Source organism: Sturnira hondurensis, unplaced genomic scaffold (assembly GCF_014824575.4).
Source record: "Sturnira hondurensis isolate 20B ecotype Veracruz unplaced genomic scaffold, ASM1482457v3 Scaffold0014854, whole genome shotgun sequence".
Lineage (NCBI taxonomy): Eukaryota > Metazoa > Chordata > Mammalia > Chiroptera > Phyllostomidae > Sturnira > Sturnira hondurensis.
This window is the reverse complement of record NW_028087485.1, coordinates 2,958,167-2,985,076: the sequence shown is the minus strand read 5'-3', so window position 1 is coordinate 2,985,076 and position 26,910 is coordinate 2,958,167. Positions and strand designations below refer to the sequence as shown.

Sequence of the window (26,910 nt, the reverse complement as noted above, 5' to 3'; positions counted from 1 at the left end):
ATGAACGAGCTAGTGGAGAGAACCATGTTTGCATGTTAGTCGGTCCAATACATTGGGCACACCCCTCTGTGTAGCATTTGCACTGTGTTTTACACTTGTAGCGGTGGTGGTTTTCTCGTCACTCTACCCCACTTAAGTGTGAGCTGCATGTTAGACACACACTGTATTCTTCTTTGTGTCCTCGCAGTGCCTGCCACCTAGTTGGTGCTCCGTAGTCTTCGTTGGATTGAATTATAATCCTGCCTCTAACGTAAAATTTGTCTCAATGGGGAAGCTGTTTGATCTTTCTGGGTGAGTTCATTTTCACCAATATTTCCAAGAAAAATTAATGAATGGAGAGTCAATCCATGGAGGGAAGAAAGTGATGGCAAAACTCTTTCTTTACTTCTGTGTGCATATCACTACCGAAAGTATTCCCTACCTCTCCGGCTCATCTCCAAATGAAATAAAGATTCTCTGAGGGGACCCTGAGAGTTCTCACTTTCGGAACGTTTGTCCAGCGCTCTGAGATCATGACAAAAGACCTGTAGAGTGGGAGGGACTGTTTATGTGTGACCCCTCCTGAATTCATGCATATAATCAGAGCCAGTCTACTTATAAAGTCATCAGCCCACTATCTCCCATTACGCTAGGTGTTCTTTTGAAGTCTCTCAGACCAAGTTCTGACCTCATTTCTCAAGATGTATCCACAATTTCTAAATGGGAGGTTTTGGCAAATAGAAAACAGCCCCAACATGCAAAATGTTTTTGAATGTTACTTTCCATTTAACACTTCAGGATACAGTGTTAACTGGCATTTCATTAAAGTTGTCAAGACTAAAAGTGGGTTTTCTCTCTAAGCTCCATACAGATTTGTTTATCATTAGTGCAGAATGTTTAGAATCTCACATAGAAAAATGTTTGTTAAATAATTTCTATATTATGCACTGTCTCTGTGTTGTTTTTGTGGGAATAAGGAGATAACCTGTGTAGAAATTATATATCCATTACTCATCCAGATTAATTTAGTAGCTTCTTATGAAAAAAAAGTGAAAAGATTTTCCTTCTCCATTGGAATCAGGCTTTACTAGTAAGCATTATGCAAATTAAAAATCTTCATTCTTATTCCACCTAACTCTCACCTAACTAGGAAAGAAAGTTAATGGTTTGTGCCAACGTCTACCTCCATGAAACTGGGGAGTTTTTGAAACTGGTCAGAAGACTCTGTTTATTACATTAAGGGGAAGTCCTAGGGCAAGGCACACTTCTTTGTTACTGATGGCTTCATCGTCAGGTTTCTGAGAGCAGTGCAGGTACCAGGCTCGATGCACCGGACCCTAAAATGAGAATCATCCACCATACTTACATTAAACCATCTTTAGGGTAAACCAACATTGAAGTTCATGAAAATATTGCAGGCAGTTCAAAAAGAGTTGCATTTTCTGTGCTACTAAAGAATCATGAATAATTTTGAATTCACTCCTCCTTATTCTGTCTCACTTTTTAAAAGCCTTGTTGTGGTGGTGGGTTTTTTTGTTTGTTTGTTTGTTGTTGTTGTTGTTTTGTAGGAACCTTAAACATTCTCTCTACTCAGCAGTCTTTGTTTTTTATTTCAGTATTTTGAGCTTCCAAATTTGTAATACAGTTTTTTAAAGGTGGCATTTTGCTTTCAAACAGGAGTTCAGCAGGAGATAAAAATTCCTAATTAACAATTCCTCAGCTTGGGTGAATGTGTAGTGTGTTGAGTTTGTAAGCGGGTATAAAACATACCTATTAAATAATTTGTTTAATCATCTGTTAAGGCTTTGAGAGGTCTGTTTGTACTTTCTGTGTACAATTTTATTTGCATTTAGATGTTTGGGGGGGGGAGGTTTTAAGGTTTCAGTCACTTTTCCTGCACCTGAAGAGGAGAATGAGATTTGCCAGTGATAAATGGGGAAGTTGACTAGCTAACTAATAAAGATTTGTCTTAATCAAGTATGATTTGTCAGAACAGGAGCGCACTGGGGTCAGGGCGCGCGCAATGAATTATACAGCATTCACAGGAGGAAAGGACCCGGCGAGAGACCTCATAAATATGCTGCCATTACCCACTGCTAATTCGTATTCAAAGAGTGCTCTGCACAGCCAGTTTCTAGGTTGCTGAGCTATTCACCAGCTTCCTGAGCTTTCTCTTTGCGCGAAGGGAAAAACAAAAAAGAAGTTGTATTATGTTTTGGCATCATATGGGTTCTCAAGGTGTATCAGTCCCCAACACCGAATTGATACCAATAATCTGAGGTGCGTGTCTCCTTATCTTACATCACGTGTATTTATTTAGTGCCTACTATGGGCTCTATAATGTGCTAGACGTGGCGGGGAGGACACAGATGCCCAACAAGACACATTCTCTGCTAGTGGAGGCCTCAGATGCCTTCCTATAACCCTTAAGTATTATCTCTAAGTTCCAATATAACTACAAGGAGAGAAGCTGTCTGCCTTTACACTACATGTCCTCCCAGTGAAGAGGTCAAAAATTAAAAATAGCTCTTACTCTTTCCTGAAGTTTGACTTATATTAAACGTGTAGAAGATATTTTCCTGTTTCTGTTGAGCTCGACTTTCTGAGCCGTGACCCATATTCTCATTTACGTATATGACTATTTGCTTTGATAGGTTTTTAAAAGTCTTCTTTTCAGTGTCTTTACTTTGTACATCATTCCTTTGCGTTGAAGAGCTTACTCTTTTTTCTCCTCATCTGAAGCACTGGTCAGGTCTAGCGACCTATTGTGTTTTCGTGGGCGGCGGGGGGGTCCTCCTCGGCTGTAGAGAGTCAGCGTGACAGAGCAACAATGTCTTTAGGGTTTCTGATATTCTTCGTGGCCTATCAGACGGTTTTCAGAGGAGATTATAATGATGACAAATAGTTGGCAGTATCTCATTGTCTAAATTGAGTAGAACCCTGACCACTGTGGCTCAGTTGTTTGGGCGTCATTCCACAAAGCAAAAGGCCACCAGTTCGATTCCCAGTCAGGGCACACACCTAGGTTATGGGTTTGGTCCCCAGTTGGGGTGCGTACAAGAAGCAACCGATCAATGTTTCTCTCTCACATGGATGTTTCTCTCCTTCTCTTTCTCCTCGCTTCTCCTCTCGCTAAAACATAAATAAACAAAATCTTTAAATTAGTGGGAAAATATCGGCATCATCTTTCTTAATGGAATAGCACTATAATAGTTGATGATGTCAGTGCCTTTTTTAATGAAACTGACATCCATATTAAAAATAGTAGGAATAATAATAAATTTAAAAAGTGTTTGAGAGTGGATTTTCAGGATACCAAAGGGAAAAAATGAATGGACTATGGACTTCCCACTTCCAAGTATGGTCTCTCCAAGAAAAAAAAATGTTGAAATAGAAAGTTAGCAAAGTCCACCTTATGTACCCCCACTTTCTCAAAGGAAAACTTTTATCAGTAAGGTATTTGGTGTATTTCCCGAAACCTCAGAGCGATGGCCTCAGCCAGGAATGGAGCCGGAGCATGACCGGGGAACAGCCGCCGACTGCTGACCAGCAGGAAACCGCCGTGACTCCTTACAGGGTGTCTGCCATGGAGTGTGGTGGCATGTTGAGAATTCTAGAGTGACGGGGATTTCTCTGCTGCCGGTGGGGAAAAAAAACACCAATTCTGTGATTCAAAGGTTATGCGCAGAGGTCTTGGCATGTGCTAGAGCCAGTGTTTACCGAGGTCGCCATCTGAACTTGAGTGTAGGCGAGCCCTCGGTGAAGTCTAAGCCTGCCACCTCCAAGGCAGTGCAGATAGACGGGCGCTGAGACCCTCAGACATGAGTGGCCCTTCCTTCAGCGGTTAGTATCGTCTCAGCGAGTGAGTGTGCAGTCCCTGCGTGTCTCACAAACAACGAATGCACAACACCTGGAAAGGGTCTGGGGCCTCTGCGATGGAGAATAAAAGAAGAAGTTGGAAAATTGGGCCAGTTGGTCCTGGGAAGTAGACCATCATGTATGTGAGGCTCTTGAACCTTGGAAAACTCATCTTGCTTTTTTTTTTCAGATAGGAGTCATTTTTTTAATATTCTCGTCCTTGTATTTGGTTTATTAACATCCAAAAAATCATGACACGTCTGGCTTCCTTTTTTGTTATGTGTCTGACCAAAGTGTCGCTCCAAATTGCCAGGCTAGAGTGCCTGTGATGTTGGCGCTGTATGGGCTGGCGAAAACACGGTGTGTGCCAGTGGCCATAACCATAAGCTTGGGGATAAACCGGATAGGGGTTTTGAATACTGGCCAACTGTGGGCAAGTCACTTAACTTCTCTGAGCCTCAGCCTCCTTGTCTTTAGAAGGGGTTAGTAGTTATCTACTTCATAGGGCGGCTGTGTGAAGATTAAATGCAGTATCTTTCAAGTACTTAGCACAGTGGCTGGCATACAATGGAGCAGTCAGTCATAGGCAAAAATAAAATCCTTCCCGGAGGGAAATAGCCACTGCAGCGTTTTACACGCAGCCTGTAAGCAGTAAACTTTTGTTGGGTGTGTACCGAATGAATGAACTCATTTTTTTCATCACCAAGGGTTGAAGCCTACATGCCTTTTCCCCTCAAAAAAGTCCCATCTCAACTGGTTAATACTCTTACACAGAAGTTTTTTTAAGACCCGATTTTAGTGGTTCCCTAATTTAGCTTGTTGAGATATAATTAAAAATTCTTTTTAGCATTATGCTAATTAGTTCAATATACAGCCTTGCCCGTGAAGCCTAATAAATTCTCTATTGTATTTAGAAACAATAATGGCTTTGTTTTATTCTGTATTTTAAAACTCCCAATGTCATAGTGCTGGCTAAGGAAGGCAAACAATAGTAAACTTTTTTTTAAGGAGTTTTACTAAAAGAAGTCTCCAAGTGCATATGTGATTATATATTTTCCTTCTAAGGTCAAACTGACATCTCAGTTTACAAAACTGAGTAGTTATTTACTGTCCTTCATGTGATATTAACCAGCAGTTGCCATCTGACAAGCAAGATTATCAAAACCAATATTGATTTTGCCTTTTTTTTCAAGTCAGAAGGATAGCATAAATATTAGGGAATCTTTTGCTTCTTCGTATCTTTTCTTTTTCCAGGAAGACAATAAGTTAGGCTCAGTTGGGATCTTTCACTGGTCGTACATCTCAAGTTTAGAAATAATACTTAGGCTACTTCACCTTGACATTCTGCCAAACTGTACTGTGAAGTCATCCATTCCTTTTTTGTAATGCTTTTCTCCTTTGTCTTGAGTTTCAGTCTTTCTACCTCTTGAAATGTCCGCGTCTAAATTTCAGGGCCTTTCCGCTTTAAGAGTTTTTCAGGAATAAAATGTCTCCATCTTTTTGTCTGCTTCATGGTAGGGTATGAACGCTTCTCCTTAGGTTTTAGAGTTTTCTGGAGGTGCTCTGAAATATTTGCGTATTTCAGTTAAACTTTGTGTACAAAAACCAGCCACAGGATGGATTGGCCGGAGGGCCGTAGTTTGCACACTCAAAGCACAGTCCCAGGGGACCAGCAGCAGCAGTGTCATTGGGGAACTGGTCAGAAATGCAGTCCCAGGACCCCACTCCAGACCCACTGAACTAAAACCTGTGGGTATGGGGCCCAGGGATGTGTGTTTTAGCAACCTGGCTTACTTTAATTTATTGATTCATCTATAACCCATCTACTTCCATACACACACACACACACACACACACACACCAATGTCTCACTATAAAAGATCAGGTAGGTATAGCAAGAGTAGAAAATATTAACCCAGGACAGAGGACAAGTCAGGAAGTAAAGGAAAGATCTGGACCAGTGTGGAGTGGGGGAGGGGCCTGCTGCATAAAGAAATCCTAAAACAGTATTTTAACAATTAAGGATTAAAGTTACCCAGAGCTTCCTAGGATTCAGGCGGAAGAAGAAAGTATGTTGGATTATACGTAGTTTGCATTATTCAGTAGTCCAAAATTAATAATTTCCTGTACTGTCAAAAAATTGTTTTAACCATGAAGGGGAAGGGGTATGGTGGGTGGTCCTCAAATAGGATAAACTAAGAAATGAATCTTGATGAATCTTATCCTTAAAGTCAGCTTAACCAAAACAATATTGAACTATTCCTTGGTTTGTAATTTCTTAAGTAAATCTTTGAATACCAAAGACCCAGAACCAAAGGGGTAAAGTTCTATGTCAGGCCAGATATGTAGTATTACAGAACGTTAAGGAACGGTGACCAGCAGTCCTTAAAAACAAAAAAAGTTTAATGTGACTTCTGGAAATTTTTAAGAAAATATATGTCTCTACTCCACTTCCAGAAATTGTAATTTAAATTTAGTCAACCTGGAATAACACTGACACAACCGAGTTGATTAAAAGTTCTACCCATGTGTCTGGGCCAGAAACAAAGAAGTGTCCTAACAGATGGGAACCTGTGCCATTGACTGTCCCCTCCAAATTTCCATCGTCTCACTGAGCTTTTGAAGGAAATAGACAGTGGAGAATTCAGGAAGGAGAGCACTAGCTGGAAGCTGAAAAGCCAGTATTCGCTGTTGTCCATTGAGAAAAGACCCCACTGCTGTAGCTCCAGGATAGCAAACAGGTCTTATCCCTGGGGCCAGCTCTGATCAATTGGAGCTGATCGCCTGCAGCACTGTGTGGAGAGGGTTCGTTGCAAGCAAGCCCTGTTCAGGGGCGCTGGGATTGATTAATGGTATCTGCCGGCTGTTGGGATTAAAGAATGGCCCTACGTACGGCAGATACTTGTTGACTTCAAGTATCTGCTCTCAGGACTAGATAATGTGGGTAGTAGAAATGACATTTTGTTGGAAAATTAAAGAAACAGACCTTTTTTCCCCTCTGAATTTTTATTTCCAAATGTTATTTTCTTTCATTTCTAAGCCACCTTAAGTATCAGCCTTCTCGCTTTCTCAATTTTCCCCTCGAAGTTTCCAACATGATTTCCTGCCTGATATTTCTTGAATATTGATCATCCTTTAGGCCAAAAATTCGTGTTTCTTAATGCTCAAATTCAGCAGCATTAATGTTCAAGGCCTGTTCTCTGCCTGTATCCATTGTCCTGTGTTTTTTCAGACTCAGTACGTTTCTTTTCTTGTCTATTCAATACTGGCACAAATCGGAGAGATTGCAGGTTCAGGTTCAGACCACTGCAATAAAGAAAATATTGCAATAAACCAAGTCACACAAATTTGGGGGTTTCCCAGTATACATAAAAGTTATGTTTACACTTTACCCTAGTCTGTAAAGTATGCAATAGCATTATGTCTCAAAAAACAATGTACATACCTTAATTCAAAATACTTTATTGCTAAAAACTACTAACTATCATCTGAGCCTGTTAGAAAAATGGCACCAATAGACTTGCTCAACACGGGGTTACCACTAACCTTCAATTTGTTTAAAAAAAAAAGTATATGTGAAGCACAGTAGAACAAGGTATGCTTGCATACATATCTGTGCTCCTTTCTCTTGTTAACCTAGGTGTCTGCCTTCAGTGTGCTCAGAAAGGTCAAGGTAGTGAAAACAATACTGTATAAAACCTAACATTTTCAAAGAAAATGAATCAAAGAAATCATTGCTCCAGCCTTTGAGTTAGGATGTAAGTTAGAATTTTGAAAAATAGGTAAGATGTGTACAAAGACGGTAACTTCTTCCAGATGAATTCTAAATGTCTTGTGCGTATCAGTAACAGCTCTGTGGCCTCCTCCCTCACACCATAAACAAAAATTAAATCAAAATGGATCAAAGACCTAAGTGCAAGAACTCAAACTATCAAACTCTTAGAAGAAAACATAAGGATAAATCTTCATGGCCTGGATTTGACCATGGATTCTTAGATATGACACCAGAAACACAGGTAACAAAAGAAAGGATAGACGGATTGGACTTTATTAAAGTTTAAGACTTCCGTACGTCAGGAAGTCTTCCCTGTTGAGGGAGTGGAAGGACAACCTACGGAATGAGAGGGTGTATTTGCACATCACACCCGATAAAGGTCTCCTACCTAGAGTATATAAAGAACTCTTACAACTCCACAACAAAACACAACCCAGTTTAAAAATGGGCAAAGGACTTGAATAGACCTATTTTCAAAGAAGATATACAAATGGCAATAAGGACAAGAAGAGATGATCAATATCATTAGTCATTAGGGAAATCCAAGACAAAACTGCAGTAAGATGCTGTTTCACACCTACTAGGATGACTACACTAAAAATAATAATAATAATAAGCGCGGATGGGGAGAAATTAGAACCTTGTGCATTGTGGGGAGGAATGTGGAATAGTCTGGACACTGTGGGAAATAGTTTTATGGTTTCTTAAAAAGTTAGACAGAAAATTACCGTATCATCTAATAATTTTGCTCTTAAGTGTATACCCAAAAAGAGTTGGAAACAGATATTTAGATAAACGTTTGTACACAAACGTTCGCAATAGCCATATATGTGTACATAAATAACCAAAAGGTAGAAGCGACCAAAATATTCATCAGTAGTTGAATGGATAAACAAAATGTGGTCTGTCCTTACAATGGAACATTATTCAGCCACAAAAAAGCATGATGCCTGTTACAACGTGAATGAACCTTGAAAACAGCAAGCTAAGCAAAGGAAACCAGTTCATATTTTCAAATTGACGCAATTTCAATAATTTCTAGTATTTAAACCTGAAGATCACAAGTTGCGTGTGCCCGTTATTCATGTGTTCATGTGTTAATGTGCATCAATCGCCACACACCTGAACTGAAGAAGAGCAGGGAATGTGTCCTGCAGGCCACCTTCCCTTCTAGCTTCAACTCAGACTCAGGCTATAAAAGGACATACCAAGGAAAGAAATGCCAAGACCAGTAATTCTAGTATCATGTTGTATTCACATGTGAAACCTGAGTTTCTGTGGTTTTATTTGCCGAAACATTGAGCAAAATGTTCTCCTATTAGGCTCTGGAGCCAGGTAAATATATTTTACTGAGTATGTGTGTGTATAAGGGGGTAGGGTTGAGAGGGAGGATGTTGGAATGTCAACCTCTGATGAACTGCTTTTCACAGTAGCAGTGATCAACTGAAGTATGTTAAACTTTCCTTCTCCCCAGTTGACTTGTTAAGAATAACAAATTCTTCCCTGACCCAGTGGCTCAGTTGGTTGGAATGTCGTACTGTACAACCAGAAGTTTGCAGGTTTGATCCCCGGTCAGAGCACATACAGGAGGCAACTGATAAATGTCTCACACTAATGTCTCTCTCCCTCCCTCCCTCTCCCCCCTCCCCCCTCCTCCCCTCCCCTCCCCTCACCCTCTCCCTCTCAAATCTATAAAGATATCATAGAGTAAGGATTTAAAAAGTAATAATAACAAGTTCACACTTTGTAAGGTATATAAATGTCTAATTACAACATTGTACACCTGAAACTAATGTAATGTTATATGTCAATCATAACTGAAAACTTTTAAATGGAAAAATAACAGATTCATTGGGCATCGTGAAGAGAGTGGAAAAAGAGATCAGTGCAATGGGCATTTTACAATCTTATGTGAAAATTGGCCCCTTTTTTTTTGAAAGAATAAAACTATTCTGAAGTAAAGTTTGGATAAGAGTCTAATGCTTCTAGTGCTCTCTTGTTGTTTGTATAATTTGCAAAGAAGAGGAAGTTGTCCAGTCAAGCTCATGAAATCACAGCATATTTCTCTGCTGTCATTCTTATGTGGGGATGACGTTCAAGAAATGTGGAAACTGTCTTCCGTCCACCTCTTGCCTGAAGTATCGCAAAGGCCTGTTTTGGGCGCTGACACTTTAAATGTGCACTAAAGTAGAATGCCTTGTCACCCACACCGCCATGCACTTGGAACAGGACACTTTTAAATTTATTTATTTTTACTGCAAAGTTGACCGACTTAGGAGTCAGGTGACCTGGGTCATGGTGGCATCTCTGTGGGTAGTTAGCAATGTGACCTGTATGACCTCCAGCCCCGAATTCCGGCACTCGCATTTGCTCATCTGTGCAATGACTCTTAAGGCTCCCATGTCTTCTAAAAATTTGCACATCTGTTATTATAAATGCGTTGAAGTGGACCATAGTTTCAAGCACAGTGGTTCTCATTGAACAAAAGTTGCCTGAGCACCGGCGCGTGACAGGTGCTGGCTCCTAAAATGCAGCATACACTAAGAGGAATAAGGAGCATCTTCCTCTTATTAATTTAAAGAAGTATTTATTTATTTTTAGAGAGAGAAGAAGGGAGGGGAAAAGAGAGAAAGAGAAACATCCATGGGCTGTCTCTCACAGGCCCCCAACCTAGGCATGTGCCCTGACTGGGAATCCAACTGGTGACATTTTGGTTTGCGAAATGACACACAACCCACTGAGCCACACCAGTCACGGCAATGGCCTCATCTTTAAAGTAGTTTACAGTCTAATAGCAAGGCAGAACACACAAGCAAAGAGTCACAAACTCAGATTCTATAGCCACAAAGCAGGAACATAGATGAGTGACGTTGGCTAGGTGGGGAGGTGGCACACTGCGTCATACCTGGCTCTTCTGAAGAGGGCAGTGGGAACTCACTCCAACGCATGTGTATTTACCACGAAGGAATGGGGACTCAGCTAGGCTCACATTCCAAATGTTGAAAGAAGCCAGAGGAAATCCCCTGTTTAAAAAAATTGGTGCCAACCCGTTAAGAAATGCTTAAAATCATGTTTCATAAAAACAAAACATGTTTGCTAGCCATGTAAGTTCTGCAGCCCACCCAATTGTGACTTCTGAATAAGGAGATAATTAGAATGTTGTACACTCAGTGATGGAAATGTGTACAGTTCACAGCTCTGCCCATAATGATTTCTAAAAAGGCTTTCTAATTGCTTTCTAGTCACTTGTCCATAGTTGGTGGCACTTTTTGTCTTTTTAAGAAGGGGGAGTGCATTCAACCTGAAGAACTGGATGATGCCGTTCACGTCTCCCTTGTCTGTTAAGTAAATACGTGTTTGTTAAATTCCACAAGTGAGCCTTTGGGATGTGTTTTGACAGTTTCCCCATTCAGGTTGTCTGCCACTTCATCTCTTGACTTTTACATTCTTTATTGAATTGTGAAAGGGGGGTGTCTTTCCTGGGGCTCTGGTCTTGTTTCACAGAATACAACTGATTCATTCTTGCTTTTGAATGGAGCTGTAATTAACATGGTTTCTTTTGTTCAACAACCTCAATTTACATAGTACCTGCTCATTCCAGAGCATCATTATTGATAGCACAGCTCCATTGACTGATGTCTGAGGGCTCTGGGAATAGGGTTTATTAATTATCTGCAGCAAACCGGTTAACTAAGGGGAGACTCTGCTACTATGACTTTGATGAAAGTGGCGCTGATGATTTTTTTAATTGCTTAATGATAGGTTTGATCATCTTAAAGCAAAATGGAATACATACTCACCTGCTAAGGAGGTAGTATTAAATCATAATTGCTTTTTAAAAAAAGAAAAAGGAAAAAACCTAGACCCTGTGTATTCTTTTGCTATATTTCTACTAAGAATGCATGTTTACCCTCAGATTATATGAATGTATAATATCCTGTGATAATGTCATCATCAAAGTGCTTTTAAATATTTATACTACATAGTAAATGCAAATGTCTTCAGAGGCCAAGCAGACTTGATGGTAAGAAGCAGTCTGGTGTAGGTTTGGGCAAACTGGAAAGTATATAACCTGCTTCAAAGCATTTAAGTTTCAGTTGTTTGTTGGGTTGGTTTTGTTTGTTTGTTTGTTTTTATATTTTATTTATTTTTAGAGAAAGGGGAAGGGAAGGAGAAAGAGTGGGAAAGAAACATCAATATGTTGCCTCTCATGTGTCCTCTACTGGGGACCTGGACTGCAACCCAGGCCTGTGCCCTGGACTGGGAATCGAACCAGCGACCTTTTGCTTCACAGGCCCGTGCTCAATCCACTGAGCTACACCAGCCAGGGCTGTTTGTTGGGCTGTTTTAAACACTGGGCAGGGGGGACAGGGAATGGAAATACATCTGTGGGCCTCATTTGGCTCCTGATGCTCTAGTTTGCTTAAATGCCCTATGGAGACACAGAGGCAGGGAGATGTTATGGGGTCATTGAGTCCTAGTATTTCAGAGACAGAAGCACTAAAGATTATCTAATTTAAGACTACCCTTTACATGTAAGGAGACTGAGGCCCAGAGAAGGGAAGTGTTTTGCCCAAATTAATCTCCAAATGTTTCTTTATTTCTTTTAAGTGGGCCTTAAAGACAGGGGGAATTCAGAGATCCTTCTAAAGGTATTTCTGTTTTCCAGTGCAATAACCATAAGTTGCATATAGTTACTGAGTATTTGAAATGTGGCTAGTGCGATGGAGAAACTGAATTTTAAATTTTCCTTAATTTTAATTAATTTGAATAGCCCCACGTGGCTGGTAGGTACTATATTGACAGAGAAACTCAGGGGTTACAATTTTTGTTCCTGGCCTACCGTGAATAAATATTATGCTACCTCACATCCCAATTAAAAACCAGTCAGCAGTATACTTCTGTGTGCCTGCTCTCTATTCTTTGTGCTGTGGTTTTCATGTAGTTAATTCTACATATACTCCATTATTTTTACTCTATTTGGATCTAAGTTCTATACATCCAAATCTCCATCTAGTATCATTTTTTTTTCAGCCTGAAGAATTTTCCTTAACATTTCTTGTGGCTCAGTTCTGTCGGAAATTCTCTCAGTTTTCAAGTATCTGAAATTGTATTTATTTTTTTTAATTTTTAAAAATATTTCATTTATTCATTTTTAGAGAGAGGGGAAAGAGAGAGAAACATCAATGTGTGGTTGCCTCTCATGTGGCCCCCACTGGGGACCTGGCCTGCAACCCAGGCATGTGCCCTGACTGGGAATCGAACTGGCAACCCTTTGGTTCCCAGCCCATGCTCAATCCACTGAGCTACACCAGCCAGGGCTGAAATTGTATTTATTTGTAAAGGATATTTCTGTGAGATGCGGAACACTGGGATGACTTTTTTCCCCCAGAACTTTGGGATGTTGTTCCATTTGGTTGATGCTCAAACTCTAGCCCCCTTTTGCACACCGCTCTTCCGATGTTATATGTCGTTTTTTCTCTGACTGCTTTTAAAATTTTAAAGTCATCTTTAGTGTTCAGAAATTTTACTATGATGTGACTAGGTGTGGTTTTCTTTGCATTTATTTTGCTAAAAGTTCACTGAACTTTCCTGATTTGTGGGTCGACTTCCTTAAAATAAAATTGGAAAAGTTATTTCTTTAAATACTATTGTTCCACCCTGTTGTTTCTCTCTGAGAATCTCTGTTTCTGGGAATCTAATTGCCTGTATTCAAAACCACTTGTTATTATCCCACAAATTATTGATGTTTTTTTTTCCTCCAAATTTCTTTCCACCTTTTAGTTGGATCATTTCTGCTCATTTGTATTCAAGTTCAATAATTCTTTCTTGTATAGTAAAAGATATTTTATTACTATTTGGTCTATCCTGTGTAGTGATTTTAGATATTTTTTCATTGTAGAATTTCATTTGATTCTTTTTCAGTTTCAATTTCTTTCCTGCAAAACCCATTTCCTCATCTATCATGTTTACCTTTTCCTATAAATTCTTTCACATGGGTATAATAGTTGTTTTCAATTTGTAATCTGCCATAATGATTAAGTCATCTGTTGGTCTACTTAAACTTTGTTTTCACTTCATTATTCTCCTTTTCCCTTACTTCTTTCCATGTCTTGTGATTTGCATAGCATTCAAGACATAATGTAAAAAAGAACAGTAGAATCTGAAATAGAAACATTTTGAATTTATTTTCCAGTGTATTTTATTCTATCTTGTATTTTATTAATGAACTGATCAGATTCTTCCCCAAAGTAAGCAGAGCTGGCACTGAGCTAAATCTCTAGTTAGATTGGATACATCTGAGATTCGTGCACCCCAACCTGTATCTATGTTTCTTTTTTAAAAATTTTATCTCTATTTGATCTGGTAGTGGATTGGTCTGTCGTTTCCCATAGTTTTGGTTCGTGTCTGGACTTAACTCATAATGTCTCAGGATGTGGACACCACAAGAATATGTGGGAATATGTGATTTCTCTTTGCTAAGCAGCCCCTCCACTACCTCTTCCCAGGCAGATTTGGAGATCGAAGGAGGATTATCACAAGTGCTATGTGTCTGTGTTTAGAGCCTGTCCACATTCCCTTCTGTCCTATAATCCCAGGTCTTCATATGGTGTTTGCCCGATGTCTCCTCATCCCTGAAAAGTGCCTCGGTGGGGAGCCTTGTACTCAGACCAGGCCCTCACTGTAGATGTAAATGTTGCCACAACCCTTTGCTCTCGGACAAGGTGCTTGCTTCTTTCCAGAACCCACCAGAGCTTCTTTGCCCGCACTGGACTTCCCCCGAATGAGAATGGTAATTCTTTTTTCTGGGTTTGTTTTCATGAGCCTGGTCATTGGCATCTGTCTGCATCCTGACCTTAGGCAGAAGTTCCTCACGTGTCTTGAACTGTCAAAAAATAAAAGAGAGTGAAAGAACTGCCTTTTCCATTCCCCACCTTTCCAGGTGTCAGGAATTCAAAAGGCCCTATGTGTCTGAGTAACGTCTAGACTATGGATAACCTACCAGCTCAGCACATGACGCCTAGAGTCAGCTCGAGAGGTATGCTAAATGCCGAAGAATGGCAGACCCAACCCAGCCGCTGCAACTCCCTCCTGGGAAAGCTGGTTAGGACCTCCTTTCCATTCCCAGGGCAGTAAGTTCTTACGTTTACTCTCCTCAGTGGCCAGAAGTTGCCAAGCCATGTCCAAACTTCACTATTCCAAACTGATAGGAAATAACACCTTGTGATTTTCATCTGGTTGGTGTTCTGCAATATACATATAAAAACACATGCTTCAAAAACAGCTCTTTTAAGGCATTTCTTTGTACTCCTGCACTTCATGGAGGTCCCCACATGCAAACAGTCGCCAATTTCAAACACCTTTGACCTGGTTCTAAAATTGCTACTGAAGTTTTTGAGTGCCAGAAAATAACCTTACCTTCTATAAGCACTTTAAAGAAGGCTCAACGGGCTGTTTTCACTTTCTTTCTAATTTGTTGGAAACCACACCTTCGATAAAGTTTGTCAAAACAAAGTAAAATATAAGCCCTGTCCAGGTGGGTTAGTTGCCTGAAGCATCGTCGTGTACACCAAAAAGGTTGTGGATTCCGTCCCCAGTCAGGGCACTACGGGAGGCAGCTAATCCATGCTTCTCACATTAATGTTTCTCTCTCTCTCTCTCTGTGTCTCTATTTCTCCCCCCCCCTCCCCACCTCTACCTCCNGTTTTCACTTTCTTTCTAATTTGTTGGAAACCACACCTTCGATAAAGTTTGTCAAAACAAAGTAAAATATAAGCCCTGTCCAGGTGGGTTAGTTGCCTGAAGCATCGTCGTGTACACCAAAAAGGTTGTGGATTCCGTCCCCAGTCAGGGCACTACGGGAGGCAGCTAATCCATGCTTCTCACATTAATGTTTCTGTCTCTCTCTCTCTCTCTCTCTCTCTCTCTGTGTCTCTATTTCTCTCCCCCCTCCCCACCTCTACCTCCTTCTCTAAAATCAACAAACATATTGTCAGGTGAGGATTATTTTTTTTTAAAGAAAGTTAAATATAAGTGTGCTAAGAAATGATCATTAAGTTCTGATTAGTGCACTGCTTATAACATAGTGGCTAAAAATTTGTTTTAATATTTGGAATTTATCAAAGGGAACATTTTTTGGTGAATTATACTTGAGGCTTTTTCCCTTTCAGCCATGCTTATATATGACATGAGCGTCAGTCAATTTTGCCTTCTCATAGAGAATTATATTATAATCTGCTCATCTCCAAAATACAAGTCCAAGAATCTTTGAAGTTCGTTCAGCTCAGTCTGGTGGTGGTTCGGGCAGCATGATGATTTTATGAATGGAGAGCAATGGTGCTTTTAGTGGTACAGTCTCCGTGAACAAAGTGTTATCTTTTGTGATGCCAGGCCAGTTCTTCAGGAAGTATCTTGCTAGATTTATAGCTCCCTTTTTCCTTCTTTATTCTTTTTTGGGGCAGGAAAGTGTGGAATGCCTATTGTCCCGTGCCCCCCACCCCATGCCAATATATTAAAAAATAGAGGAAATACAAGCCCAAACCCCTTTTGCAGTGTGTGACCCAGTGGAAAGGACCATCGGTCAAGGATATGATTCATTCTGGGTAATTGTGAAAACAAAAGCTCACTTTGTGAATTTGAATGTGGGCCCCGGGATGACTCCCAGGCCCCCGGTGGAAAGGATGGAAGAAGTGCAGGAAGGAACTTTTCTTCCCAGGAGTTCATTTATCATGCCCAACCCGACGTGCGGCGTTCCAGCGCACAGCAACTGTTTGGGTTTCCCCTCGAGCTCCCCACTGTTCCTTACTCTGAAGAAAGTCCTCACACAGCCCGCAAGTGAAGTATTTATAAAATGTGTGATTTCTCAAATTGTTTCAATAAAGAATGTATTCCTTCTCTAAAGGCTCTGTGAAAGTTAGACATTGAAAACTCTAGACTCAGCATATCTGCATTGGCGTAGGCCGATGACCTTGTGTTCTTTATTGGTGTTTTTGGTAAGTGCTTACATCTCAAGTTAAATTATTCGAGAAAAGTAAATCTGATAGTGTTACTAATTTTTAAATGAAAAAGCCCTTAAGTGTTTAATACTATTCTGACCAAGGACAATCAATCTATTTTAAAAGCAATCCTCTTTAAATCGTTGTCTTGTTTTATTCGGGTTCAACTGGGGTGAGGGAGCACGTGATGACAAAAGTTACACAACTGTCTTTGTACAAATTTTTTTCCTTCTATAAGAGTAAAGATTTCTAATATGTTTGGCTTGGAATTTTCTTTGTTGGGGTGTTAAAATTGAAGGTAGGAAGTAAGAAATGAAAAAATAATTGTTTCCAATAAAGGAAAAAAATAAACCAATGGGACTATATCAAATTAAAAAGCTTTACATGGCTAAAGAAACTGAAAAGGGAACCAACTGTATGGGAGAACATATTTGCTGTTGATACAATTATCAAGGGTTTGATCTCTAAAATATATAAAAAACTCAGACAACTCAACACCAGGAAGATCAACAATCCAATTTTAAAAAGGACAAAGGACCTGAAAAGACATTTCTCCATGGAGGACATACAGATGGCTGATAGACATATGAAAAGGTGCTCAATATCACTAGCCATCAGAGAGATGCAAAAATTAAAACCTCAATGCAATATCACCTCACACCGGTCAGAATGGCCATCATTAGTAAATCAACAAAAAACAAGCACTGATGAGGACGTGGAGAAAAGGGGACCCTAGCACACTGTTGGTGGGAACAACGACTGGTGCAGCCACTGTGGAAACCAGTAGGTTTCCATTCCATTCCAACATTCCATCTTGGTCATGTTCTGTAGTTTGGATTTTAAACCATACCTCATCATGACTAGGATAAATAGGTACATTCATCAAATACTTTTAAAATAATTTTCAAGTACAGAGATACCTTGGTACTAGTCGTTAATTCATTCTGGAACTCATGATGAGTGCTGAAACCAACGGGTCCCAAGCAAGCGCTGAGCACTGAAACATTTTTTTCTTGTAAAAATGCAAGAAGTATAGGATTTGACGAGTTCTGAAGCCAATGAGTACCAAGGTATGACTGTATGTGAATTGAAATGGGTGTCTGATGTATAGTGCACACTTATTTAACATTAATTCTGCACTTATTGTCATTTTGGCACTTTTGCTGGAAGTTATTCTCACTTAACACCCAAAGACAGCTTTCCTCACTCAAATTTTCTTTTTCATAGAGCAAATTGGCCAGGAGATGTTGGAAAACCTCAGCCATGACAGAGAAAAGATAAAGAGAGCACGTGAAAGAGTAAGTAGAAGTAATACGACCTTCTCACAAATTCAGTAAGTGATGAGACATAAAGCCAAGGGTCTTTGGCACGTGCACAGAGAGTGGCATACATCTAAGGGTCGTGTGTATAACAATGGCAAGGGTCACAGAGGGGTATGGAGTCTGGGGAAAGGGAGAAAGAGTGCAGGATGGAGAAAGCATAAGCTGACTCTTTTATATCCAGTTCAAGTATCCAGTTTAAAGCTCCTGGGATTATGTATCATGTGTAATTTTTCTAAATCTAAGAATTTCCAGAGATTGTACAGGTGTCAAAAGTGCATTTCAAGGCATTTTCTATGACTTGGACTTTCTAACATGAAAGAAAATTATTGTTTGCCAGTGCACTTTAAAAATAACAAAATTGAGCCCTGGCTGGGGTGGCTCAGTTGGTTGGAGCATTGTCCCCAGCACCAAAAATAACAAAATTGCCTGAAGTATGGTTTTGTTGTGTGCTAATGCTGCCCCTCTTCTCCTAGCTGCGGGAAACGGATGCCAACCTGGGGAAAAGCTCCAGGGTTCTGACGGGGATGTTGAGAAGGTAAGAGCAAGGTAGGGACCCATTTTTCTCTCTCTCCGTTTTTTTACACTGTATTTTTTCATCTCGTTGCAATGGGGCATTTTTCAAGCATGCAAGCTGCTGCTTTCAGGACGCCTGTGTCAAGACCCTTTCGAAATGACAGAGCACTGGTATTAACTCTTGTTTGGACAGGGGCACACACCGAGTACCTTAGATTAGAGGGAAAGTTTGAGCTAGGGGGGATACCTCAAGCTATGGGAAAAAATTAGGGTTAGACATGAAGTATTCTTTCATAGCCTGGGGAAGGCCCCATGGCAGGAGCTGAGCAATCCTATTTTCTATTTTGGGAGTCTCCTTCTCAGAGAAAGAGGATGCAGGCCTGTGGTGCCCGGAGCCCTCTGGTATTCGCTTTGCGCCGTGTTGCCTTTGTTTTCATTTCTTTTTAAAGAGATGCTGTTTGGGGAAATGTCTCGATTTTGCGTATTCTTAAAGATGGCTTTTACAATTTAAAGAATATCTGAATTATCCGAATTCACATGTGCGAGCAGACAAATGTTAATGTTGTGTATTAACCTTTGGTTGTTGAAGAATATTTGGGAGAGATTGCAAATAAATGAATGATTTTAGGTAATATTCTATACTCTATTTTTGAAGGGCAGTGGGAAATGTTTGCATTGGTCTGGAAATTGGAGTCATTTTTTTTACTTCGATGCCCTATTCAGCATGTAATTATTTTACTTTCAGAATCTACCAAATAAGAGTGTTATCTAGGATGGGTAACCTTCAGTTTGGAACTGTGGATAGAAGTGTGAATGGGGGGTGTTGAAAATTGCCTCTAGAATAGCTTGATTGGAATTATAGAGAAGAGAACCTTTTTTCTCATTGATACTCTAGGGACAACTATTTGAAAATAAGTCTTTTCTAATCATGTATCCATATGTAATAGCTTGCTAACAGTATGTTTGCTGCGTCGGAAATTGATTGCATAGGAACCAATCAAAGGTCTAGTTGCTGAGTTTCCAAGGCCAATGTGATTTCTCTATCAGGCTGGTCAGTAGCAAGTCTCAAGTTCTGGGCCACTTTGAAGCAGTGCCAACCTCACTCCACACGCCCCTCCTTTTCCCGCATGCACCGTGCCGATTCAGAACCATAAACCTGCAAATTCTCTGATTAAGAGTAATATGTAAATGACCTAGAAGAACTCAAAATCAGCAGAGAAGTGGCGATTGAAAGGGATGCTTCAGTGCCTATAGACAATAAAAAGAAAAAAAGGAAACCACCCTCTCTGGCTTCCCTGGGAGGGCCCCACGATGTGGGCTCCAACGGTTCTTCCGCATATGTCTCCATTTTGTCAAATCTCATTAAAGCGTCCCCTGCTTTGTGTCAATTGAGCTGTCCAGAAATCATTCATCATTTTTAGTGGAAAAAAATCATGCAGTTATTTAAATAATATCATATTAATGTTAAAGTTCAGCTGTCATTTAATGGTGTGGCTTAATCAGAGGTAGCATTTAGGAAAAATAGTTTATTCAGGCTGTATGTGGCTTTCGGGTTGGCAGATTCAAATCAGGATTTATGAGTTTCTAAACCAGTGTATTTCTATCCATGTTTCTGCTTGATGTACCTCACCCTTTTGTGCAGAGCACAGCAGACAGTTATTTCAACAAATAAAGCATCTCCTCATATTGCATTTGAATAAATTTGCAAGTCATTTGGAGAGGGTGAAGCACAAACAAGTTCTGCAACCTTTGACGGGCCTTTCTGTGGGGAAATTGTACTAACGCAGTTGTTTCAAAAGCCCACAGAAGAAAATTACTCTGCTGAAATCTACTTGGGGTTCTCTTTGTAGGCAAACGCAGTCAATCACTGACTCATCTCCTTGCAGGATCTGTCTAGAGCATGAACAGAAATAGAAAATCCCCAGATGGGCATCACCTTGCTATGTCGGAGCCAAGGAAACCCTTAGAGTCGCCTGTGCGTATTAGCGACTGTACATCGCTAATAAAACATATTTTCCCTCCTTTATTCTTTCTTATAACCGCCCGGGGAAACAGTCAAGTGGAACCTGGGCTAATGTGCCAAAGTCTTTCACTTAAACGCTCTGATGTTGCTTCCTCTGCCCTCTCCTCCCAAGTTCACGTGGCACTCACGTCCCACCCAGCTGAGGTTTTATTTCAGAAGGCACGTTCTCTTACCTGAACAGTTCGGCTGCATCGTGCATCAACAGGTGCTTCTGGTTTAGGAGAAGTTGTAATACAGAACAGTGGGCTCTTCCGTCACCTTCACGGATGTATAAAAGAATGAAAGTCCCCTTTGTGCAGGCTAACTGCTTACCTGCATACGTCATAAGCTCGCTTATTTCCATGTGATAGATTCTGTATGACCGAGAATATGTAAATATTCTATAAGGTCCCAAACCAAGGAGTTATTTTATTTGAAAGAATGATTGCTGGTTATTTTCACTGTTTAAACTTAGGTTGTTTTCAGATTTGTAAAATGATCACAAATGGGCATGTTGTGGCTCCTTAGGTGGGTCATTTTGCTTATTTTGATTAGTCTGTTGTGAAGACAGGTAAAACCAAAGTTCCATCAGTGCCCAAGTCTGTACATGCACCCACCTGATTATCTGCAAAACTGACCAAAGGCAGATAGGAAATAAAATAAGTGCCAGCCACTACTGTTTATGCGTTTTAATCTTTTATTAACTTCAGATGAGGTTTAAAAAATCTATTTCCTTCCCTCCTTCCTTTTTCTGTTTATTCGCCTTCTAGTAAGTACGTGATCCCTGTGTACAAGGCCTTGGGGGTCCGCAGAGGAAGCCGGTTGGAGTTTTGCCTTCAGAGTGCTTCATGTAATAAAGAATACGTGCCTCCAAAGTGCTATGGGAATTCATAAAGATGATCTGACTCTGAAGGAAGCTGTTGAAGATTCTGTGATTCCATGATTCTTTACTGGTCATTTAAAAAGATACCAGGATCCCTGACTGGCTGGCTCAGTTGTTTAGAGCATCGTCCCACACCCCAAAAGGTTGCAGGTTCCATCCCCAGTGAGGGTGCATGTAGGAGGCGGCCCATCAATGTCTCTCTCTCTCTCTCTCTGTCTCCCTCTCTCCCCCCTGTTCCTCTCTCCCCCAACCTTCCTCTGTCTCTAAAGTCAGTAAACATATCCTTGGGTGAGGATTAAAAATGGGGGTGCCAGAAAAACAAATAGCCAATAGAAAATATGATTTAAATAGCTATAAAACTGTATGTTTGGGGAAAATAGAGAACTAGAGGATGATGAGGAATCGTAACAGAAACAAGTTTCGAAAAGGACTAAAGTATGCAGAAAATACTGAGACATCTAGTTTAGTGAGATAGCCACTGATTCAACCCATGTGAATCAAATCAACTATTCTTCATGTAACTACACAATACTACCAAAGGAGAAAACAGAGAATTGGTCCATTGAAAATCATAACAGTAAAACTTGACATCAGGATATACATAGAGCCGGTTTCCTGTATTTTTCTTCTGTCTTGACACCAGACAGAAAGCTACCCAGGGACGAGCCGTTCATTTCCTGACTTGTAGGCAGAGTTCAAATAAAGTGGTATTTCAGATAATAACGAAAATGCTCGTGAAATAAATGACCGTTCATGTGGTGATAGGGGCCAGAGAAGTGGATTACTCATTGACTTTCACAAAATTTGATTATTTAATGGGTTGTCTGAAAGTGTCACAAGTAGCACCGAGAAGCTTAAATGTCACGCTTCATACATTTACATGTATGTTTGTGTGTGTGTGTTTCTCTTTCTGCATTTGACTGGGAAGTCCGATTAGATCGAACGTTGCTGGCAATCAGTGAAAATGAAAATAGGTGTTTTCAAGCTTTTTTGTTAGAAAGCAAAGGACACCATGACTTTTTCTTTTTAGCTCTGAAGAGTGAATAATTGATCAGTAACCACATATTTGTTTCTGGGGGTGTCTGAGGGATTTCTTGGGAATGTAACAAAGTTATAATTTGGGATCTCCGCCGGCATAAATTAGGAGGATATTTTAATAATTTTATGTTGGTTCATTGACTGCATGTATACAGGGCCCAGCACATAATGCCCTCTTTTATTAGAAAATCTTTTATTAGAAAATCATAAGCATATAATTCTGTAACATAATATCACACTCAAGCACACGATACGACATTTTAGGTGAAATGTCCAAATTGCCATCTATCTCGTGCGAGACATCCACGTACCCAAGCAGGCCTTACTCCTGCCAGCCCCTGTGTCTGTTGGCAAGACTTACAAAATGAAATGGCATAGGTGATATTTTTTAAAATATATTCTTTGTATGATTACCTTAATATCAAATACTTTTCTCTCTCTCCCACATTACCCATGTTTGCCCCTACTGTTTCCACAATTCTTTAAAAAATTAGAATCTTCCCTTCAAAAAGTGAGCCCTGCTTACCCTCACACCGTCTATAGTAACTTTGTCCAGTAAGCATGGAGTTGGCGAGCGGCCTTCGCCGCAAACCTGTAACGGAAGCAAAGCAGACAGTGTCCGTGCAGTTGACCCAGCTGGAGGTATTCATGCATTGCTGGTTCATACGTGGGATTTTTGTCAGAGCTACTTCTAACTCAGTTCAGGAAATAATTGCCACCTATCATTGCTACCCCATCTCGCACTTGAAACATGGTTCTGTTGCTTTGGTCGGGTGACAGGTTAAACATCTGGGAACGTTAAATACACTGTCAGAATAATTCCTAAGGGTAGGAATACCAGAAATACCAATGCCAGATCTATAAGCAAAAGAAATATAAAATTTTTAAATGAACAGACTTATTCTTAAAGAGATGAGCCACGACTGAATGTTTTTTAATCTTCTTTAAAAAGTAATTCCTTTCCCACTTCATTTTGCCCAGGAAACGCTTTCTTAGACTTTAATTGTTCTTATTACAATTTCTGAAAGTTCAACAGGAGAGAGTTTTCAAGACTTGTGAGAAAAGTGTCCTTGAGAATTTACTCTGTTTTTATGCACCGAGAAGCGTATATTCTCATGCAGTACCTTCCATTTACGTTTTTTGCATTTCTGTTTTTCTCATTGCTGTTCCTTGGCTGTTGTTACTAGTGATGAACGCAGGCCCTGGCCTGGAATTGGTATAGCAAACCTTCACCTCTAAGGCATTCCTCACCTTTTAGTCAAGTTCTTATTCTTTCAGAATAAAGTGATTGAATTTGCTGCAGATTCTTTAGACGTCATAGGTTTAGAACCTGAGCTTAGAAAAATGCTTCAAAAAGGAGACTTTAAAAAAAAATCTCAGTCCCTTTCGTGTAAGTAAAGTCATTACTGTACGCCTTACTCACTGCCTTCTTCCAGAAGCCCGGCCTCTAACAGGCTGATGTGGCTGATGTTTTTACCGACCTGAAGAAGGGCTTTGGGTTTCTTCATGTATGTTTCTCTTTAATCACATTCTTACAGCTTTCAACATTGAATTTTGGTCCTGTCTCAGACATTTGAGTGCACATGTAAAGTTATCTAACTCTTGCTCCAGCAGGTGTGGCTCAGTGGGTTGGGCATCGCCCTGCAAGCCTAGAAGTCATCGATTCAGTTCTCAGCGAGGGCACGTGCCTGGGTGCGGGCCAGGTCCCCGGTTGGGGGCGTGCGAGAGGCAGTCAGTTGATGTTTCTCTCCCACGTGGGTGTTTCTCTTCCTCTCTCTCTAAAAATAAATAAATAAAACCCTATCCTACAGCTGCCCAAAGTGTATGTCTGACCCTAACCATGCTTCACACCCGTTATCTGATTTACTCTTTAAGAACCCTGTGAAAAGAGCATCATACCCCCATTTTACAGATGAGGATAGCTATGCTTAGTCAGGTAACTATTCATAGTCACGTGCGTTGAAAGGTACAGAATGTAGACGTATCTCATCACATGTAACTGGTTGAAGGGCAGAAGTAACTTCAAACACAGTGCCACGTAAGGGTTCGAACAGCCTCACTGTGACTGGGTCCTGCTGGTCCACCTCTCACGTGTGTGGGGCCTGTGCTCTGTCCTCATTCCTCCCTGCAGAAACACAGCTTTTGGGAGCCTTTTCAGAGACTATAGAAATCTCATCTCCCCACGCATTCCAACACAAGTCATAATATGAAGTCTTACTGATTCTGGGTGGCTCTGGTTAGGTAAAAGTCCCATTTATCTGTGGTCTGATATTTTTGACCTGAGACTTCATGCAAGGGATAGACACAGAGCTGAGAATCGACAAATAATAGATCCCTCAGAAAAATCCAGGGCTTTTACTGAAAGGGGGAACAGATACATTGTGGGAAAAACAACCAATGTCACCTTCCTCGTGTTCCAGATGAACTTGTATCCATACTCTGGATCTCGGGTGAAAGGTCACTCTCCCCATCAAGCCCTGAGCAGTCTCCCAGCCAGACGTGACCGTCTTTGCTCGGACCCTTCCTCCCGGTCACTTGCATGTCTCACAAGGCAACATGCCTTCTGCTTTGCTTTGTGTATATTGTGTTCATCGGTGACCATGTCCAAAATTTTTCCTAGATCTTTTTTATCCCCTCCCTCATCCCCCAAACTATTTTACATGGTTCCTCCACAATATCATGCAACCAGCTGAAATGCATAGGGGAGGCTGCCTGAGCGAGACAGAAATAAAGCCCAGGAATCATTCTGGTTTCCCCAAAGCATGGACCTTCCACAAACTCCTGGGCAGATATCCAGATGGGTGGAAATGACCAGGCCGAGCACAGAGCAGGAAACACAATAAGAGGATCCACGCTGCATTATAAATATGGCAATAACCTTTTGTTGTGGTCAAGCATTGCCTTCCTTGCCACGGAGATGGGCCTGTTGACAGAAGGGGGTTTCTGGAAGGTGGTGGCAGTCCCCTCCCTAAAGGCATGAGGAGTTCTGTGACCAGTTCTCCACCAGTCCTCAGGTCTGGGTGGCAAGCTGCTGGTGGCCGGGAGCCTCACGGCATTCCGCACAGGGCCATGTGGCCCTGCCGCAGGTCTGGTCAACGTGTAATCTTTGGAAGGATGGTTAAGATTGGCTTCACAGTTGCTGTCCAGGTCAGTGACCCTTGGGGCTCATTTATTGAAACCCTGCAGGTTTTTCTCTCTTGCACTTTGGCTACAATATATTGTTCATTCAAAGATAAAGTAAGTGAGCACACCGTAATGGAATATTTTTGTCCATTAATTAATCACAATAGAAAAGCATCTTACATTTTTCTCTGTTGTGAGCCACAATTTGACCTAATTCTTGAATTACCTCTCTTTCATGGTTTTTTTCTTTCTTCCAGCAGGGAACATCCTCTAATGCGATGTAGAATAGGATGGGTGCCCTTTACCTTCACCATCAATGCCATCTTTGAACACAGCCTTGAGCTCTTAACTAGAAGCAAGGAGTCCTGGGCCTTCCTTATGAACAAGTAAAGGAGCCCCAGCCCCCTCCTCATAAATGGCTATTTATTAACACATCCCATCACCAAACAACGCCTTACAATCCTAGGCCCCCACGCCATTACACCACTGTCCGCTCCATTGTGAGTTGAGGGAAGCCTTTGACCATCTGTTTCATTAAATGCAGCGAACAATATCAGAACTTCATGAAGCAAGAATCAGGGCTTCCCCCTCCGCGAGCCGCCCCCCAACCCGCTGCTGCCACCGCCGCCGCCGCCACCACCACATTTTTTTGTTTGAACGCTCGCATTGTAGAGTAGTGTATTCACACATCAACTTTAAAAGGCTCGCTGTGTTATGAGATGGGACAAAGCTAGCTCAGTAACAGCTCAGGCACGGTGCAGGTGGTCGAGCGAGCTGCTGCCCAGATCAAAAGTCCAACGACTGTGAGTCTTCTTTGGAAAGAGCAGTTAGGGAGACAAGGCCAGGTTTATCTGCACGAACAAGAACAAGTTCGAGATGTCCATCCCAAACGCAGGGGGACAAAAGGGGGTTTCACGGTCTTGCAGGACAAGAACACTTTACAACACTGATCATTCTGAGGGTATCTCTGGAATATGAAGCTCGTAGGGGTTTTCCTTCTTGTTTTTTTTTTAATTAGTCTTTTATTGTGCAGTAATTGGTAATTATTATGTATGCTTTGGTGCTGTTCCGAAAGTAGCTAAGATTTTTTTAAGCCACCTTGGTGGCAGGAAATGGCTCTTTCTCATGGGTGCATTTTATTTTTCAGCAGCATTTAAAGACAGACTCCTATTTATACCACACAAGCAGTTCTGTCTGCCGTAAACAGAGTAGGTGGCTGGGAATTGTGCTTTCCCAGAACTGTTTTCCAGGGAAGCCATAATAAGAAACAACTGTGTGCATCTCGAGAATTTGTCAGCTGGGTGTTAAGAAAGAATTTTTTGCTTTACTGAGGAAAAATGCTCCATTATTTGTAAAAGAGTGTATCTAGTATCCAAAAGTGTGATTTAAGTATTTGCTGAAATTCTAAGGTGTGCTGCTTT

General features: G+C 40.9%; 1 protein-coding gene across 4 annotated transcripts in view; it reads left to right on the top strand.

The window, feature by feature from the left end:
- Positions 1-26,910, top strand: part of VTI1A (vesicle transport through interaction with t-SNAREs 1A) — a 328,346-nt gene that overhangs the window by 184,099 nt on the left and 117,337 nt on the right. For 2 of the 4 annotated variants that reach the window (XM_037063939.1, XM_037063940.1), the window contains 2 exons: positions 17,836-17,906; positions 18,404-18,465. In XM_037063939.1, coding sequence (XP_036919834.1) covers positions 17,836-17,906; positions 18,404-18,465 — 133 coding nt within the window. Of the gene's footprint in view, positions 1-17,835; positions 17,907-18,403; positions 18,477-26,910 lie in introns of all 4 variants that reach the window. The other 2 variants (XM_037063941.1, XM_037063942.1) reach the window with 1 other exon arrangement.